This window comes from Patagioenas fasciata, chromosome 2 (genome assembly GCF_037038585.1).
Source record: "Patagioenas fasciata isolate bPatFas1 chromosome 2, bPatFas1.hap1, whole genome shotgun sequence".
Classification (NCBI taxonomy): domain Eukaryota; kingdom Metazoa; phylum Chordata; class Aves; order Columbiformes; family Columbidae; genus Patagioenas; species Patagioenas fasciata.
This window is the reverse complement of record NC_092521.1, coordinates 118,153,988-118,173,957: the sequence shown is the minus strand read 5'-3', so window position 1 is coordinate 118,173,957 and position 19,970 is coordinate 118,153,988. Positions and strand designations below refer to the sequence as shown.

The 19,970-nt window shown below is 42.9% G+C and overlaps 1 protein-coding gene across 1 annotated transcript in view; it reads left to right on the top strand.

Annotated features, from left to right (window-relative positions):
* The first annotated feature begins 1,354 nt into the window (after nucleotides 1-1,354).
* The window catches only part of EPDR1 (ependymin related 1), a 33,397-nt gene continuing 14,781 nt past the window's right edge, over nucleotides 1,355-19,970 (top strand). The window contains exon 1 of the mRNA XM_065831571.2: nucleotides 1,355-1,655. Within this exon, the coding sequence (XP_065687643.1) occupies nucleotides 1,390-1,655 (266 nt within the window). The 5' untranslated portion in view covers nucleotides 1,355-1,389. The remainder of the gene's footprint in view (nucleotides 1,656-19,970) is intronic.

Here is a 19,970-nt window from a genome sequence, read left to right as displayed (position 1 = left end):
ACATCACTGCGTCTCTCGTCCGCGGCTCCAGTTCCGTTTGAGTTTTCAACTGTGTCATAAATTCCTTCAGGTGGCCGGAGCGGGGGTGGGGAACAAACCCAAACTACACGCGCCTGCCGCGGGGCTGCGCGCTCCGACGCGGGGAGAGGGGAGGAGGAGGCGGGAGGAACGCGGGAGCTGTGACCGGAGCCCCCCTCCTGCGGGGCTGAACTTTACGCTGCATTGTATTGAGGGAAACGGAGCAGAAACTTTTTGCAGATTTAGGGGAGCTCCGGCGGTTGTTCCCGTCGCCTCCCGGATGGTTGCACAGTTACCTCCTTGAGCTCAGCACGACCAGGGAAACCCGCAAGGCGGACCGGCAGACGGCCGGGGAAGTTGCTTTTTGCCCGGTTTGCTCGGGACGAGGGAAGCGGTGGCAGCAGACCTGAGGCGCGACCGGGGCAGTGTGAGGCCGGTGTGGGACCGGGGCCGGTGCGGGGCTGCTCTGCGGGCAGTCAGTCCGCCACTGCGCTTCCCCCACCCTTGTCCTCCCACAGCCGCATCTGCAAATGGGTGCGATAAGGGATTTCAGGTTTTCTCCTATATCAGGACGAAGCGACTCCCTTCCAGCTTCCTCCCACCCCAGCACGGAAAAGACCGTTCCATCACTGGGAAGAAATGCTGCCTACCGGTCTTTTGAGAGACTGGATGAGAAAACAGTAATAACTCGATGTCAGATTATTGCAGTGGCCTGGGAAAGCTCCGGCATGGCTCAGAGTTAGCAGCTCCTGGGCCTGCCCTGGCCAGGTTCCGTGATGCCATCGGTGTTTCCCCTCGTGGATCCAGTGGGGCTCTGGCCTGCGTGCAGCAGAGTATCTGCGGGGGCAGAGGTTCCTCTCTCCCTTTGTGTGAAAGGAAAGCTCAACCAGAGCAGTCAGTACACAAGGGCTGAGAAAGAGGTCAGTGGGAGATTAAGGTATTGATGTGCTCGATGACATTGTCTGTTAGGAGCCACCGGCAACGAAATAGTTAATTCCTCCCTCTACAGCAGCTTCACCCAGGCGGTCCCCCTCTTGTTCGTATCCCCTTCCTCCCAAAGCCGACACAGAGTGCTCAGAAGTACCCCAACACTCGGATCTTGCAGTTGCCCCTCTGTCATCATCCTTCGCGGGCACAGCCCCGGCAAGCAAACCCTCACGGGCACTCCGGCTGCACAGGGACACGAGGGTCCCCGTTCCGCCGCTGCCTCCTACTCTCCCATCCCGCTCGTGCGGAACAGCTGGAGCAGAAACCGCCTCTCCCCGCTGAGGTGATGCGGGTTTGGAGGCGGACCGCCCCCGCCCTGCCTTGGCGCAGGCCTGCCCGCCCGCCTGCGCACCGTGCGGGGTGGCCGTGCGCGGAGCGCGGAGCATGGCGCAGGCGGCGGGCGGCATGCGGCTGGATCCGGGGCTGAGGCTGCTGCTGCGGCTGCTGCTGCTGAGCGGCCTCCTCCTGCGGGTCGGCGGGGCGGCGGCGCGGGGGGCCGAGCCGTGCCAGGCGCCGCGGCAGTGGGAAGGGCGCACCGTGACCTACGAACACGGCACGGGCCGCAACACACGGGCCGCCGTCTCCTACGACGGTCCCAACCAGCGCCTCCGCATCCTGGAGGAGAGGAAAGCGCTCATCCCCTGCAAGAAGTAGGTGTCCGCGGCGGGAACCCGCGGCCAGGACGGGCCGGGCGGGGCGGCGATGGTCGGCACAGAGCCCGGAGTGGTTTCCCAGGGGGGTGTGGGGCGATGCGGAGCGGGGAGGGGGGGGTCTCCCTCGGCCCCCGGGGTTGCGGGGCGCCACCTCCCATGCGGGAGACGGGGGAGCGCGGGGGGCGGCAGCGGCGGAGCGGCTGGGCATGGCTGCGGGCAGGCAGGCAGCTGCTGGGAGTAACCCGCGATAGAAAACCTGTCGCAGACATGATTTGTATCCATGCTCCCTATATATATCTCTCTCAAGAAATTTATGATCAACAGTGTCAGCTTTTTGCCTTCAGAGATATTGCTCTCTCCCAACTGTTGTTGGTTTTTGCGTTGTTTTTGTTTCTGTTTTTTAATGAAATGAGAAGCAGACCAAAAATGCAGCCCAAATTGTGAGCTGTAGCAGGTAAAATGAGGTATAATTAAGATATTGCACTCAAACGTGGGAATAATGTCACGGGAGAGGGGGTTCTAGGCCAGTAATTTGCTGACAAGTTTGAGTCATGTTTTGCAAGCTCTCTGCTCATTCTTGGTTCCTGCAAGTGCTAAGTCAGTGCAGGGTGTCAGGTTGCACCTGTTACCTGTGGTACAACGTGCTTACATTGCACAGGCTGCCCAGCCCCAGAGGACCTCCCTCTTCTTAATTTATACAGCATGTGTCTGTTAAACCCATCACTAACTCAACAAAATCCTGCGTCATTGTGCGTTTCTTGATTTGCTGAAAAATAAGTGCAGAAAAAAGCTGTCTGAAGAAGGACCTGTTTTTTTCTCCTCAGCCTGCCAAGCTCAGGCCCTGACAGACTAGATGGAATAAATTATCATCCCAGAGAGGCCTTCTTGAGTGAGATGTTTCTGGTTACCAAATGTCAATAATTCTCTTATACTCTGTCAAGACATACCTGCTGCTGTGAGGGTAGCCAGTCTGCCCATACCTCCACCTCTCCCACCTAAAAATTGTGCAAATAGTACTGCATCAGTCCTGGGGATGTGTAAGCCAAGGTGAAGACCAGGCTACAAATGCTGTATCATCCAGACTAAACGGTCCCTGATTTGAAAGATTAATATTTCTGGCTTTTTTTTTTTTTTTTTTTTGGGGGGTGACAACAATCGATTTCTTACCAACATGACACAGTCATTTTTTAATCTTTCCAAAGTGCATACTCTCCTCTGTCTTTCTGTGACAGTCCCAAAACACTCTTAAAACTGGTTTATGTGTCTCATTTAAAAGCTCAGCTTTCTCTCATTGTGAGATTTTTTTTTCTTTATTACTGTTTTAATCTAAGAGCCATATGAAGAATTTTAAAAGCAACATACAGCTATTTGCTGGTGATCTGCTAACATGCATCATAGAGTCCGACACTGGCTGTGCCCACAGTCCCCTTCTCTTAGAAGTCCTAGGTTGACCTACATGTTTGACAAGCATAAAACTGCGCTACTAGGTCTGGTGCAAGCCTTTTCTAGCTTCTAAGTCGCACTGACCTAATTTCTTCAAGCTTATGTTTATTTTATTTGAAACCTTTGTTTTAAAATTGAATAATTATTCTACATTTTCCACTCTGGACCAGATTTTGGCTTTTGCCAAGATCTACTCTTTTCACATTTTTAATAAATATTTGCTCTGGATGCAGCTTCGTCTAGGCTGATAATGCTAAGAAGAGGCAGACAGGTGCACTTGAAGCATCTCTCTGTTGGTTTTTCCTGTTTTAGTTTTTTTTTGTTGTAGACAATCTCTGAAGTCAAGGGATACCTGCTGTTTCCAGGCTGGCCATGTTTTCTGCTATCCAAAACTGGAGGGTGATTTTGTTATGTGCACAGCTAGTGTCTGCTAAGGGCGTGACCCAGCTTCCATTGAAGTCAACGGGAAGACTCTCATTGATTTCAATGTGTGTTGGATCAGATCAGGAGTTGTGATCACAACTTCATTTCACTGTGGACACAGTGAGTCATAAGCTGAATTCTTCAGAAGTTAGAGACAAGGGGATTTATCCTGACTTTTGAATAATAACTTCTCCCCCACTCCACTTTGATGTTGGCAAGAAAAGGATAATTATGCTGAGGCCGTGACTAGAAAAGCAACAAGGAAAACAGTGCTGTCCTGGTCTCTAAGGAAATTTCAGTCTAAATTCTCACGAATGGACATATTTTGCTCCTATCAGATGTGATGTACATACAGCAATCACCGTTGGCCAACAACCAGGTTTTTATACTAAGTGTTTTCTGAAGCTTGCAAATGTGGACCTTAATCAGACACAACCCTGTTTAAGTTAGTTGACTGAGGTTAATCAGGGACACAAAGATCTGCCTGTGTGGAATGGCTTGCAGGCTCATAACCACAGGAAAACCTGAAACTTTCCCTTTTTATTATAGATATATGTTTCAAATTAATGTAATTTGCTATGTGGCATTTTCATATCTACATCGACCCAGTATTTTAAGTAAGCTCCTGAAAAGTAACCATGAAGTAACTACCTCATAGCTGCTTTGTTAATATCGCTCCTTTGCTTGTCAGTCATTGCAGGAGCACCCGAGATGGAGTGACTGCGATGGGGAAGACTGCCCGGTCCCCATCGTTGTCACCTGCCACCTGAGCACACCCCTCACTCACTGTACAACCAAGTGAAGCTGATGGGTTCAAGCAGTTGCTGACAGTTGTTTCAGACGACTTGTTGGGTGTGTGTTTCTGTGGGTCATGCTGTTGACTGCCTGTTCTCCTGCTTAGAGTATAAAAACTACCAATGATGATCCTAGACTGAGCTTTTCAGCGGAGAACTTATTCCAGTTGGATTAATTACTAAATTTTATTTTTCACTCTTTTACAGCCCCAGCCTTAGCTACACTCCACATCTTATGTTTGCTCCGATGTGCCTTGCCACACTGCTTTTTTCCCCTTTGGGATCAAGATTTTGGGAATAGACAAGGAGGGCAGGGACAATCTTCTCTTTTGGTTCTGTGTAGTGCTTAGCTGATACCAGAGACGAGGAAATAAAACAAACAGATTTTTATTGAGTAGATTGTACCATTTCCAGTTTGGAAGAGGTCATGCCAGTAAGGTTATTATATGAAGTGAACAGTTCCCTAGAGCTCTTCAGGCAGAGCTGTGTCACATTACCTGTTAAACACTGGACATGTTTTTTAATCCTTTATTGCCTACTACATGGTGTTGCTTCCTTTTGTACTCTCTGTATATTAATCCTTCCTTGGTCTCGTTCAACCCTCTGTTGGCCACCTTCTCAGGACACTTCATACAAGAGGTAACAGTCATCAGCATCGTTTTGCTTTTGGGGCAAAAGTGTTTCATTTTAAGGTAACATCTACTGGTTCAGTTCTTACTTTGAACTGGTGAGAAATCCCGGCACTACAAAGGTCTAAACCAAAAATCCTACTGAATAATATTGTGGCCAGAACTTCACGTGTCCTGCATCGCCTTGCATTTTCTTGGAGAAGCAGGGCAAGAAGTGTACAGCCTGGCACTGCTGAAGCCACTCAAAAGGCATTAGGCATCAGTTAAGAATTCATTAAGAAAAGCAAGAAGTGGGAAGCAGAGCAGAAATCACACAGGTGGTGTTTGAGGGCCTGGGTGTTACTTAACACATGCCATATTCATACAGTTTCACCCTTATTTTCCATACTCTTTTTCACAGAGTGATTTTAAGAGCAGGCCTAGTAACATTTTCTCCTATGAGAAATGTGATGGTGGGGAGAAAAAAATTTCCACATCGTCAGGAAAGTCAGTAGGAGGAAGAAAATTAATTTCTCTCTTCTATGACTGTATTTAAAAAGTAAGTTCCATGGGCCATTGTACAGTGTGCAGCACATTGAGGTGCTTACGTGTTTGAGAGTACTAGGGTTATTGTTCTAACAACCATAACTGCAGAGCAGAAAAACAACCTGGAGATACCATTTCAATCTTTATTTAAAAACAGAATTGCATGTTGGTGATTTCCTTAGTTTCAATTGTATTTGCAAAAGACATGCACAGTTATGGGCAGGATTAACTCCTTCGCTTGACAAGAAAAACTGCTAGTACAATAAAGGGAGCAACAAAGCTGTGTTTAGAGGAATACATCTGTTATTCCAGAAGGCTTTTTGCAGGCATGTGTAAATCCCTGTCCCTGACTGAAGAGAAGCAGTGTATGGTCAGGTGCAAATATAACAGCATGCATCTGGAGAAGCAGTGATGACTTTTCAAAATAAACAGAATGTGGTCACACGTGTCTGACTGACTTATCTCAACTACTTCTTAGTTGTTTTAGGATGTGTGATTGTAAAGGAAAAAACAGTGGTGCCTGACCTATTAAAATCATATAATCCATCCGTTCTGTGGTCATTATGGTGACTCAACAGGCTAAGTATTGAGCTACCCTGAGCGACTGCAAATTTGTTTCCCAGACTTGGTTTTGGGAGTGGTTTCTGCAGCTTAATGTTTAGGGGAATGAATGATGGTCATGGGTAAAATTTTCAGAATTGGCCAAGTTACTTGGGAACCCAAGCCCCATTTTTTAAGATTATGTAAAGTGTGCAGACTTCCGAGACCCTTAATTTGCAGTGAAACATAGAATTGAATTTTCAGCAGTTTCTCTAAATCTAATGCAAGTTCCTGGGATCTCAATTGCTTCATAAGGTGCTGTGCATATAAGTCACTTTTGAGAACAAGAACTAAGGGAAGGTACTTAAACCTCCTGCATTTACTTTCCTCCCATAGGTGCCAAGTTCTTTCAGGTGCTGGCTGCTGGTAAAGACTCTGAGTTTGGAGAAGGCAACCCTGGAAAGCTGCTGTGATGGACGCGGGCTGGCAGGCAGATGCTAGGCAATAGCCTCAAGCATGCAGCAGTTCTCCTAGTGAGAGCTGTGTGCTGTTGAGGTACGAAGGGTTGGCTCTAGAAGCCTCAACTTTTGCATTTCCATCATAAGCCAATTGATGAGTTGGTTTACTGAGTCCCTTAGTGATGCTCCCCAGTGAGGCAACCAGTTCCTTGGAGAAGAGCGCTGTACAAGGAGGGAGCCGTGGTTCATGAGGGCTGTGTGGAGGAGCATCTTAGTCAGACTGTTCATTCTGTTTATTTCTGCCTACGAGAGGCATCAGTTGTTTCCAAGTTCTTGCTCTTGTTGGAGATCGGCCAGGCTGTACAGATCAGGGAGGTAGTGAAGCTAATTGCCTTCGTTGTTGCAGGTGGGCTGGGGGGAAAGAGATGAAAACATCACTCGGGGAGGTGGCTGAAAGGCTTCAGCCATCAAGCCGCAGCACTAACAAGCAAGTGGACTCTATCAGAGGAAGCTGGGAACTGTTGGCTTAGCCAGGCTTTTGCTGTCTTGCATTTTATGTTGTTGATAACTTCCTTAGACAGAAGCATCTTTGTCAGTACTGTGGGAGAGAAAAAAAAAAAAAAAAAGAAAAAAGATAACGGAGTATGAATAAAGCAGATCCATTGCTTTGAGATGCTGTATTCTATTTAGTGTAGTGTTCTCAAAAGCCTTGTTTATGCTAAGTACCCTGGAGACGTTTCATACGCTACCAAAACACAGCACCCACCCAAACTGCAAAAAGTAAACTCGTTCTTAAGTCTGAAAGAGCAAGGTCCACAGAACCCTTTAAAAGTGTAGAGAATATGTAGATAAACAATGTCCAGTGACCCCAAATTGATAAATTGCTGGAGTACTGGTTGATATGCTTAAAAACTGCTGTCAGACTTCAGTGGGGCCATAATTATCACATCAGTTATAAATATTGCGGACTGGATGTTCTTAGAAAAATAGAAGTTCTAATCAAGAAGTTTTGTTTTTCTAAAAAACACTGTTAAAGGATAGCCACTGGTACCATGTTGCTATTGATACTGTTGGATGCTGGCTTAAGCCTTTTATCTTTCTGAACCCTTTAAAGCTGGGGAAATACTTCCTCTTATTCTCTCTTCCTTGTCTGTTTGAACTCTTTGGCATAACGTATGTTTGCACTGAAACTTACAGCTCATATTATACTATTAGACATTGCAGTGAAAACTTAAAGCAACACCAGGACTGCACTGAAGATATAGTATGCCTACATACCTATAACTCAGACCAGAGGACCAGTGTTTTCTCAAGATAAGTCACTGCTATTTTTAATCAGGGATTTTTTAAAAATTTTCTTTGTTGGAGGCTTAGACTGGCGATGAATGGAGAGAGAGAGATTCAAGTTCATAATTTGTTCTGTGCTTGCAGACAGCACGCAGACAGTCAGTGGTGACGTGACTGCACAGCTAAACAAACACGATGAAAGAAATCTTTATATTAGTGATCTTAATTAGGGCTCTATTCAGCTTGAGGCCTGATGTAATTTAGGCAGCACAACTGGCAACATCATACCTATTCTCACAGGACCAAATGCTATTTGTCTGAAAAAGTATCTCCTCTGAAGGATGAACCATAATCTTCTAATTTAGGACTGATCTTGCACTGCAGTGAGCTGAGGAAAAAACTGACTGCACATTGCTTTCAGAGAAATCTGAGGGATAAAAGCATCCAAAGGACACTTTACCAACTGCTATGTTACTCCTTCAACTATAATCTGTTTAAGGATACATGTCTCCTTAATATAAAAAGACCAGTAAGTTAAGCAGTTTCGGGTATTCAAGAGAGCATTTACTGAAATGCCTCCAGAAATTTGTCCATTTGTGCACTGTAGCTCCCTATAATCTTTCTGTATGCTCTCCATTTCTTCGCGCTCCAGTCTGGTTCATCTCAATTCCAGTGCATGACACAACAGGGTGGTTTAGGGCGCAGTCTCTTCCCTGTGATGTGTCTCCATCAGTTTCCTGTTGTGGCTGTAGCCATCCCTGGGCTGAGTGGTGGGTTTGTGCTGGGGTTCCTTTTGCTGCAGGGTGAGGCGATGTCCTCCAATATCGTCCTACCGGCTGGAGAGCAGCTGTGGCCTGTTCCCAGGAGCAGCATTTAGGAGGTAGTACTACATCCTGCAATTTGGAGAGAGCTAAGACCAGAGGACACACTGATTTATTCAGTCCCACTGTTTGTTTTTCATATGCAGTTGAACTGTATTTTCCTTGATATGCCAGAAAGAGAAGGGTTTTGGATGCAACAGCTGCCTATGTTACAGCTGACAGTGTACTGAAAAGCCGGAGAGTTTGGGTTAAGAAGCAAAAGATTTTTTAATTACTTTTTGCTTACTTTTGTAACTCAGGGCTGAAAACTTACTGAAGTCTATGAGAATTTTTTCTTTGGCATAAGAATCTCATCACAGGACTTAATGTTAGATGCACATTTGTAACATATGTGGGAGGTATGTACAAGAAATACATTTCTCTGTTTCCAGTTCAAACTCAACCTCAATTCTGAGGTTGGTCCATGCTGCCAAAACTGAAACCGTCTTTCAGTCTTTAGCCTTATTGATGACAGCAACGATATAACTGTGGTGGACAGCTTTCAATATTGTGTCATCTGAGTGGAATTGGAAGAGGTGGTGATAAAACCTGTGCCTCCGAATCCGGTCCACACCCTGCCTCTGCCAGCATTTCCAGGGATGAATTTTGGTAGGCAATTGCCAGTTAGAGGAGAGGAAGTGTTCAGGGAAGAAGGCAGGATGTTTAAATTTTAAGAACATAAGACTATATTTTTTTAGCCTTCCTGCATTTTGTTTGGCAGTCCATTTGTTCACTAGCGGACCTAATTTTCATGCTGTTGTTGTTCATTAGTACTGCTATTGATTTGTTCATGTGACAAGAGAATTTATGGATAAGTTTATTATTTTGTAGATCTTTGTGTACTTTTTCCTGTCAGAAGTCATCCTACTCTGAAGGTTTTCTTCTCCAGGTAGACAACTGATTTGTTTCACATATCAACAGGCTTTTCCCTTTCATGGGACAGGTTTTCAGCTGGATGGTATTTTCTTAGACAAGAGAAGGCAGTGAAGTGGTAGTCATTTATGCCTTTATCTGTGTGCCAGGTCATTAGCTGCTGCAAAATTGAAAGGTAGGGTTCAAATATTCTTCCATCCTCTTCATTTCGCTGTGAGCTGAAGGCTAAATTTCACGTGATCAGATGCTTCAATTCAGGAAGGGACAGTGGCATCACAAATAATACTGAGTTATTCAGAAAAAGAATAAATACACTAATCTGTCATATAACACAGGAGAAGGTTAAATGTAAAGGAGTTTTGGGAAGAAGAATGCTTGCCAGAGTGGCCAGGTGTCATGAAGAGATAAGAATAGGAATAAGAGGAATGCAACTAAATTGAAAGATTAGGAACTGATGCAGTTTTAGAAGTGGACTTTTGACAATTCAGGGATGAACATAGTAGAAAATACAACAGAGTTTTCTTCTCAAGCTTGATTTTTAGGCATTGGATCTGTGCAAGAACTGGAGGAGGATGTATTTTCCCCTGCCTGTCATGCTGGGGCTGCTTCCTGGAGAAGTGGCCATGTGGCCATCAGGCCAGTGGTGTTCGGGCTGTAGATCTGTGTAGCTGCAGCAGCAGCAATCCAACTCCTGACCTTCATGTTGGTCAACTTCATTGCTATCTTCAGGTGACCTTCAGTGTGGCCTGCCTTGTAGATTTGCCAGGAATTGCATGTTCAACAACTTGCTGAGTTTACTCTCTCAAAGTATTTTTACCTGTTGCTCTTCTTAATTCAAAGAGGAAATTATTTTCTCCTCCAAAGTGTTTTTAAGGCATGGTATAGTGTCTGGTGTGCTGGGGAGGGAGTGATGTCTGGGTAGAACAGGGCCACCTTGTGCAATATTTTGGCTCTCCAAAAATAAGGAGCATTATGCCCAGCATGGCATTGCATAACTTGAAGGTAGCACCGGCCAGTGAAACTTCTCCTCATCTCTGCCAAGCAGACCTGTTTCTTTCAGCTGTTTTTGTTTACTGCCTCACTTTTATGGCCCTTGGGGAAATGCATGTATGTTGACAAGAGATCTTAGATTCCACAGGGAAACTGCATGTCCTCCCAAGGCTTCAGAGGACAACTGGTTGCCTCTATCACTCTCTGATACCTGAGAGTCACAGGTCAAGGACAGGATTTTCTGCCAAGCGTTTGTTCCCGTGCATGAAAGTACAGAAGGCTCAACGTGTGAGACAGTCCTTGTTTTCAGTAGTGTGTTAATTTCTGGAGTTGATACCTTTTAAACTTTGACACCTAGGAGTAAATTAGTGGTTTCCAACAGCAGCATAACTATCCTTGTCCAAAACATAATTTATGACAGATGGTAGTAAAAAAGAAAAAGAATAATTTGTTTTCATCTGAACTTGTACTTTTTTTTTTTTCCATATTTTGTAACTATTGATCCTTGACAAACATTTATTTGAGAATAAGTTTAATAATTATTTTGAAGGTTATGTGCACACATTTGGCTTTATGTCCCCCTTGATTATTAAAATATACTTCCCTTGTGCCACAAAAAGTGAGTAAGGTAAGAGTAATTTTTGCAGTTATTTCTTTTGATCTGATAATTTTATTAGCAACATTTCCTACAGTCAGTAGTGCTGTTCCCAAAACTTAGCAATGACCATATTTTTGCTTTTTCAGATTTTGTTTTCAGGTTTTCACGATTTTCAGAATTTCTGGCATCAGAACATGAATTTGGCAGACATTTTCTTCTTGTACAGTGCTCACACTGTAGTTATTACAATTTTTCAGTCTTTGGCTACTAAGATTTCGTATGTCTCAGGAGCTACATAGCTGTTCATTCCATGAAAACCTATTTTTTATCCCTTTCGTTCCTTATGAAATTTACTTTTTCATTCTGGCATCATCCAGACTATATTTTGTCGGCCAAATTCGGCCTGAAGGAAACTTCCATCCAGGCTTCTGCCCTTCACTGCTGAATAAGCTCCTTGTTGCTTTAATAATTGTCTGGCTGTTGGGTCCCTCTGTGTCCATGTTGGAGAAGCGAAAAGGGCTGGATGCGTAGGTTGGAAATTACCCCAGTTACTCCTGTGGATGAGGGTCAGTGGTGTGCAGTGCTGTATTGGAAGAGTAATGGAAAAGTCATTGGTAATATGTGCGGATGCCACACTGTGTGTGTATTGCTAATTTATTTTGCATATAAAACAACTCAGGGTTGAGTGATCTTGGGACATTATTAATTTCTTGTCTGACAAAAAAAACCAAAACAAAACAAAACTGTAAGATTTGGGCAGTTAAGAAGATTTGGATTATCAGGTATCATTGATAGATACCAAATTATTCTAAATCTGGAGCTCTGTCTGCATTTAAAAAAAAAAAAAATCAAAACTTAATAGAAATAAATAGAAGTATGTGTAGAACTGCATAAGTGTCAAATTCAACTCAAATGCCCCCAGAGAGCTGTCTGAAATCTACAGGCATAAAAGCACATAAGGTTTCTAGAAATCTGGAAAAGTAGTAAAAATCTTGATTGCTGTCTTCTTTTGGATCTTAGAAGGCTTAAACTGTTTTACTCTAGCTCTTCCCTAAATGATAAACAAAAGCAACCTCTTCATTGCAGTTGAAATTGTCTTTTAAAATGAAATATCCAAGCAGGGGCTTATCCTTAAGTTCATTAAACTCATTTGCCTTTTTCAAATGGAAGGTGATATCGCATACTTACTGGATGTCTTATTTTCAAAATGTATTATTTATCCTGAGGACAGTTCATAATGAAATGTGATATTGTGACTGATAGCAAAACAATGTAGAAACCAAAATTACCACAAGTATTGCAACATCCCATATTAACGTTACTTACGATGAACCTTGCTTCTTTACTCCATTTAAAAAATAACATTGTAATAACGCCCTGCATATTTACCTTTCGGTCAGTTGAATAGTCACAAGTAATTCCTTCCAAAAATGGCTTCCCTGATCCTTGTTGATTGACTTCTTGTGCAGTAACATGCTCTTCAGAATCTGTTCCTTAATAGCTATTGGTAAATATTATTTCATATTTTCAAGTGTATGTTCAAAACACATTGCCAACTGCTTTACTGGAGTTAGCAGCAAAGCAGGAAAAGTTTTATGACATCTGTAACTAATATCCCAGGTTGTCTCTTGGGAGCAAACTGTTTTCTCTCTCTTTTTTTTTTTTTTTTTTTTTAAGAACTGACTTAATTTTTCTTATGGCTTTAATGGGACAAGAAAAAAAAGCCCCCTGAAATACTTCCACAGAATGGTATCACTTACCACTAGGATAAAGAACAAAAATCCCTATCTTTTTTCTGCTCTGTTCTTCCTCTGAGCTTGGGACCAGTTGAAGAGAGAAAAATATTGTAAAGTAGCAATGAAGACAACAGCTTATGAGAGTTTGCAGTGAGGTTTCTTTCAGTCTTTGATGTTGTCCATCTGTTTCTCTATTAGTTTTGGTACCTTTGCACTTAGCAAGCCTTACCTGCTGTCCTCCTGTCAGTTCTCTGTGGGAATTCATGGTGAGGTTGCTGCTTCATCTGAAAATCAGATGGCTCAGTAGATAAGAGGGTTCCTTAAAATGTGGTGGTTTTGGCATTTGACAGTTATTTTGATGAAACCCTACACAAGGAAGCTGGTGTGAAACTTGTTCAGCCCCTAAACACCTAAGATTTTCCCCTTAAGAAGTCTGTCTGTTTTGAAACCTGCTGTTTGTATGGATGCCTGTTGTTTCAGAAATTAATGTTTCTGAAAGGGAATGACCAGATTTTCTGCAAAGTTTTCCAAGGACAGTTTTGTACATGGCAGTGCTGAAGGCTTTTAAACACAAATATGGAGCACAGAGTCAATGCAGTGAACACAGTAAAGAAAGATCTCATTTTTCATTCTTTCAGTATCTCCTAATACCATTTGCAACTGTGATTTTATCATGTTCAGATACTTCTTGTGCCAGGAAACTTATGATTCTGCCATACTTTTAGGCAGCCAGCACTGGAAAGTTTACTCATGCTATGCAGTTATGGTAATTCTCAGAGGATGTTTATTATTTGGAAAGCATAATTCCATACAGCATGAGGAATTCTTACTACAATTAGTTCCCAAATTAATGTATCACTGCTTAATTAGATCCAGATTTGTTTGCCTACATCTTTTGCCCAAGAAATATATCTTTTTTTTTTCTTATCTGTGGTGGCATCTGGGGACTTGGATGCCTCCCTGTATCACTTTAAATACCTGTGCACAAAACCACACATGGATTTGCAAAGTCAGACTGATGAAAGAGTTGCTGTTTTTTTAATTTATCTTCTGATTTGCTTGTCTCCAAGACAAAATGTAAGCATGTGGATATTGATTCTCAGTACATTTATGTGTATTCTTTGATTAGTGGCATATTTATCTTAATTTTTTGTTAGTTACATTGACTTTAGGAGTCAGTGATTTCATAACATGCATACCTCTTAGGCAGGTTATTTTAATTTCCTAAATCCTGAATGTAATTAATCTAGTCTTCTGAAGTACGAAACAGTTGGCCATCAGAGATGGAGGCAGAATTGAGTATAATTTTGATACATTCAAGATACTCAGTCTGTCATATCGGTTGTGCTATTATAGTCAAAGCCAGGTGACAGTGATGTACAGTCTGACACGTAGGTACGAGCTGGTGTTTGAGGCACCACCAGCTGTAGGTACCACAACTGCTTAGTTGGGGCCCAGCAAAGGGATCCATGATGGGTCAAGTGGGTTCTCCTCTCTTACGGTGTTTTGGAAGTCTAGCACATGTCTGAAACACAGTTTGGTTCTCTGGATTTCCTTACTCTGAAAGAATGGAAAAACTCGCTTACAAAGTTTGTATCATGTCTCTACAGGATATGTATTGTAAATGAGATGCTTAAATACTGTAGCAATAGTAACTATAAACATTGTTCAATGTGTAAAATGTCCTTTGGATGATTTTTTTTTAACCATGGAAGTGTTCTTTAAACGTTCAGCATTATCTTCCATGTTGACCTAATCAATTATCTGCTGTTCGCAATTTCAACTCCATTTGTAATCATTCTGGTCTTCGTAACTCACCTCCCTCAAATATTTGAATGCAGTTTCAGGATGTAAAAAAAGCAGAGAACATTTTTGTATTTTTTAAAATGTCACTCAAAATATTATGAAAAGAGGGAGAACAAAAAGTTTATACTGAAGCAGCGTATGTAGAAATGAAGCTTTGTGAGAGCTGACCATAGCAGCCTCTAGCTACAATGCCCTTGTAATACACCTGCTGTATAAAGAGCTGGGACAAGTGGTGACAACAGGGGTGCTTGGTCTCCTCTTAGAATTTATATGAACCTCTACCCAGATGCTTTTTGTAAGAAGAGGTGCATAGCAACCAAATCACCATCTTGGCCAGAGTGAGTTTCCTCTATGATTTTTGCTCCTTACCAGCTCCCTCCCTCAGAAATCACTCTCCTGTTCCCTGAATGAGTCCAACTACAGGGTTAACACAATGTAGAGAACTTGGAAGAGCAAGTACCCCAAGAGACACAGCACACCAGAAAACAAATGGATACATAAAAATGCTGCAAAGGTTTCCCATAAGTGAATTCATTTTTCTGAGTTTCCATACTCTCAGAGTTGTAGGATTTTTGTGAAGTTAACTATAGCAAATTACTACGCAAAAAAGGCCCCAAAGAGGGGTTTTTCTGACAAAAAGATGCTTCAAATATTTTATGTGTTTGTAGTTAAGGATAGAAAAATATTATTAATAATTACTTTGCCTAAAAACAAAGCACAGAACACCATAAGGAAAAGAATAAGAAATATCATACAAGTCAAAATATTATAAATCAGCTTTAACTTGTTGAAATACATTTTGGGGAGTTGAGAGTGTGTAAAACATGTTATGTTTGCCTTCCAGCATCTCCTCAGATTGCCTATTTGAGAAAAGTCGATGGTTGTGTTCGGCTTTAAACGTTTTTTTCAGCTTCTTTTTTCTTCTAAATGGAACAGCCAATAAACGCCTGATCCAACATCTGTAAAAATCAGTGCAACTCCTCAGGCTGCTTTCACAGGGCTTTGGATCAGGTTAATGTATAATTTTGGAGAAGGAGTTATACAGGCAGATTTATCTCTAATTACACAGCTGGTAGGTGGAAATTGTAAACAGCAGCAGTTACATGAGGATCTGCTGTTACGCTGTGGGAAGAACAATTGTCTTGACAGCCAGGGGACACATGAGAAATGGGAGGAAAAATCTGATGGGGAGAAAAGTGATTTCTACTGATGCACTTCTCTGGAGAGAGAATTCAGGAGTTTCTTGTGCAGTCTTTGAATAGAAAAAATGTCTAGTAATGTTGGGCACCTCAAGTTTGCAATGGTTACACTCGCACACCGAATTTTAGAAAAGATTGGATACTGACCCTCTGAAAATTTGTGCTTTTCAAGTGTGTTCACGTTGAACATCTAAAATAGGGAGCTGTGCAAAACCACATGTCAGTTTTGAAAATCTTGCCCATTAAATGTATAAAATAACACAATTAGAAACAATAGAAAATGTCAATATGCAAATATGAGACACTGTATAAATTTTAAATAATTATAAAGTAATCTGTACTTTAAAACCAAATTATTTTCATCTTTGTTATGGTTATAGGAATGGTGAAGGAAAGTAATTTTGGCATGTACAAAAGTTTTGAGCTCATATTAATTAAGAAAAGCTCAAAGAAAACTGTGGCTCCCTGGCAATGTATGTGTGACACTGGGCTCTTTGTCAGGAAAACACCCCCAAATTAGGTAGGCATACCTGTTTGCCAAAGACTTAATTTTGTATTTGTGTCAGATGCTAAATGGTAAAGCTATTTCGGTCATGTTTTAAGCAGCATGGGTAGTCTAAACATGTTCAATATGTCTAGTGACCTTTTCCTGAGTAATGGAAAACTTTCAGCTGTGCCAGTGCAGTATATTTATATCAATATTATTTACAGGTCTTGCCCTCCTTGCTACTGCTTGTTAGAACTGTCCTTGAATTAAAAATAAATGTGTCAGGTTTTTAATACAATTAAAATGGCTATAAATGTTATTAAAAATAGAAATGTATTCTTAGCCATGCTTACTTTAGCTGATTACTATGTCTTCAGCAACTGTTATTTCAGTGATGGACCAACAGATAATCTGTGAAATGGTTCTGCATCAAATACACCGATTTGTGCTCTAAAGTAAGTACTCAGTAGTTTGAAAATAAAGGGTTTGAAATTCATGTTAATCTTTTAATTGCTTACATATTTGCATTCTAACTGAGTTTTACAAACACACTGAGGTCTGACAGTTTCTTGTGATGCATCCTGGATATTGCTTACGAAGGGATCCTACAAGCAGTATCTGTGTGTGATGACTGCTGAAAGTCCCCCACAAAAGCCAAAGAAGTTGAAGGTTCCTGTCAGTTGTAATAATGAAAATCACAATAACTCAATAGATCATACACACACACACAGACACACACACACACCAGTTTTGTGAAGAGCAGTTTTAACAGATGGCTTAAGCTTTTAATTATTCCATTTAAATGCTGAGCCTGTGTCATTTGAATTCTATCTCCCCAGTCCTGATTTTACATGGTATTTGGCTTTTAACATGTTCAGACACTGGACACAATGAGATGGTGTAATTAGGGTAAGCTGTAAAAGTGAGCAGAGCTGAGGATCATCAGTGTGCAGGACATGGCACTGTCTCTCAAATCCCGAGGCTCCCTGAGTGAAATAAGATGGAGGTTCAGCCTTATGCTGACACTCCTCGGAGAGGATGCACAGTTGCCACCATTGCTTTTGGGTAGTCTCAGAAAGTGATCCCCAAAGCTTGTTCAGCACCTTCAGGCAGGTAGAGGTGTCAAGGATCCAAGTTACAGAACTGATAATGTCAGGGCTAGTTGGTTAAGCTTTCTGTTAGCAGAAGAGATGAGCAGCCATCAATATTCTCTAATCGCCTGTGTGTAAGACTGGGAAGGTCTCTGAGCTGCCGTATAACTCATTCCTCCATCCCAGAAAAGCAAAGCTGTATTTGGGATGTCTCTGACCCTTTGTTTTCTTGCCTGTTCTTGTAAAAACTGGAGCTTAACAAGATTCCATGGAAACCTGTAGCACTTACACAGTCATTTTCAGAGGATATCACTTAAACTCTCCTTGCTGAAAGTGATGCTGTTTTCTTCCAATGCTACCTTCAGCTAACATAGAGAACAATTGTTATTATTTCTTAGCTTTTTATATCTGCATGGCTTATTACAGAATTGCAGAATGATTGGGGTTGGAAGGGACCTCTGAAGATCATCTAGTCCAACCCACCTGCTAAAGCAGGTTCACCCAGCAGATTGCACAGGAATGTGTCCAGGAGGGTTTTGAATGTTTCCAGAGGAGACTCCACCACCTCTCTGTTCCAGTACTCTGGCACCCTCAAAGTAAAGAAGTTTTTCCTCATATTCAGATGGAACCTCCTGTGCTTCAGTCTGTGCCCGTTGCCCCTCATCCTGTCATTGGGCACCACTGAAAGGAGTCTGGTCCTTTCCTCTTGACATCCTTCCTTGAGAAATTTATAAGCATAAATAAGATCCCCTCTCAGCCTTCTCTTCTCCAGGCTGAACACACCCCATTCTCAGTCTCTCCTCATAAGAAAGAGGCTCCAGACCCCTGTCATCATCTTAGCTCGCTGCTGGACTCTCTCCAGTAACTGGGGAGTCCAGAACTGGACACAGTACTCCAGATGGGGCCTCATCAGGGCAGAGTAGAGGGGGAGGACAACCTCCCTCAACCTGCTGGACACACTCTTCTTATGCACCCAGGATACCATTGGACTTTTTGGCCACAAGGGCACATTATTGACTCATGGTCAACCTGTTGTCAACCAGAACTCCCAAGTCCTTCTCTACAGTGCTGCTTTCCAGCATGTCTGCCCCTAACCTGTATTGATTCCTCCCCAGGTGCAGAACCCTACACTTGCCCTTGTTAAACTTCACTAGGTTCTTCTCTGCCCAGTCCTCCAGCCTGTCCAGGTCTCACTGAATGGCAGCACAGCCTTCTGGTGTGTCAGCCCTTTCTCCCAGTTTGGTATGATCAGCAAACTTGCTGAGGATGCACTCAGTCGCTTCATACAGGTCATTGATGAAAAGGTTGAACAGGACTGGACCTAATACTGACCCTTGAGGAACCCCACTAACTACAGGCCTTCAAAGAGACTCTGCACCACTGATCACAGCCCTCTGAGCTCCACCATCCAACCAGTTCATGATCCATCTCACTATGCATTCGTCCAGCCTGCCTTTCCTGAGCTTACCTATGTGGAGGTTGTGAGACAGTATAAAAGCCTTGCTGAAGTCAAGGTAGACAACATCCTCTGCTCTTCCCTCACCTACCCAGCCAGTTATACCATGATAGAAGACCATCAGGCTGGTCAAACATGATTTCCCTTTGGTGAACCCATGCTGATAGCCTTCTTTTCCTCCACATGCTTGGAGATGACATCCAGAATGAGCTGTTTCATCACCTTTCGAGAGATGGAGGTGAGGCTGACTGGCCTGTAGTTTCCTGGGTGGTCCTTCTTGCCCTTTTTGAAGACTGGAGTAACACTGGCTTTCCTGCAGTTCTCAGACACCTCTCTTGTTCTCCAAGACCTTTCCAAGATGATGGAGAGTGGCTTGGCAATAACATCTGCCAACTCTCTCAGCACTTGTGAGTGCATCCCATTGGGGCCCATGGATTTGTGGGTGTCCAGTTTGTGTAAACAATCTCTAACCTGATCGTCCTCAACCAAGGGAAAGTCTTCCTTTTGCCAGACTTTCTCTTCTATCTTTAGGGTCTGGGATACCTGAGGGCCAGTTTTAGCAGTAAAGATGGAAGCAAAGAAGGCATTCAGTAACTCTGCTTTCTATCATCCTTCACCAGGGCACCCTTCTCATTCAGCAGTGGATCTACATTTTCCCTAACCTTTCTTTTGCTGCTGATATACTTGAAGAAGCCTTTCTTGTTGTCTTTGACATCCCTGGCCAGATTTGCTTCCAAGGGGAGCTTGGCCCTCATCACCTCATCCCTGTGTACCCTAACAGCCTCCTTGTATTCCTCCCAGGTGGTCCGTCCCTTTTTCCACATTGTACAAACATCCTTCTTCCACCTGAGTTTTGACTTGAGTTCCTTATTCATCCATGCTGGCCTCTTATTCCCTTTACTTGATTTCTTCCTCATAGGGATGCGTTGGTCTTGAGCTTGGAGGAAGTGATGCTTCCTACCTCAGTCTTCCTCTTGTAGAATAAACATGCCCAGTTTCTTCATAGATCCTGCTTCTTAAACATCACAGTATTCTTGCTGTTCTCTGGACTGTATCCAATCTGTTTATTTGATCTCTTAAGGGTGGCATCCAAAACCAGGAACAGCATTACCACTCT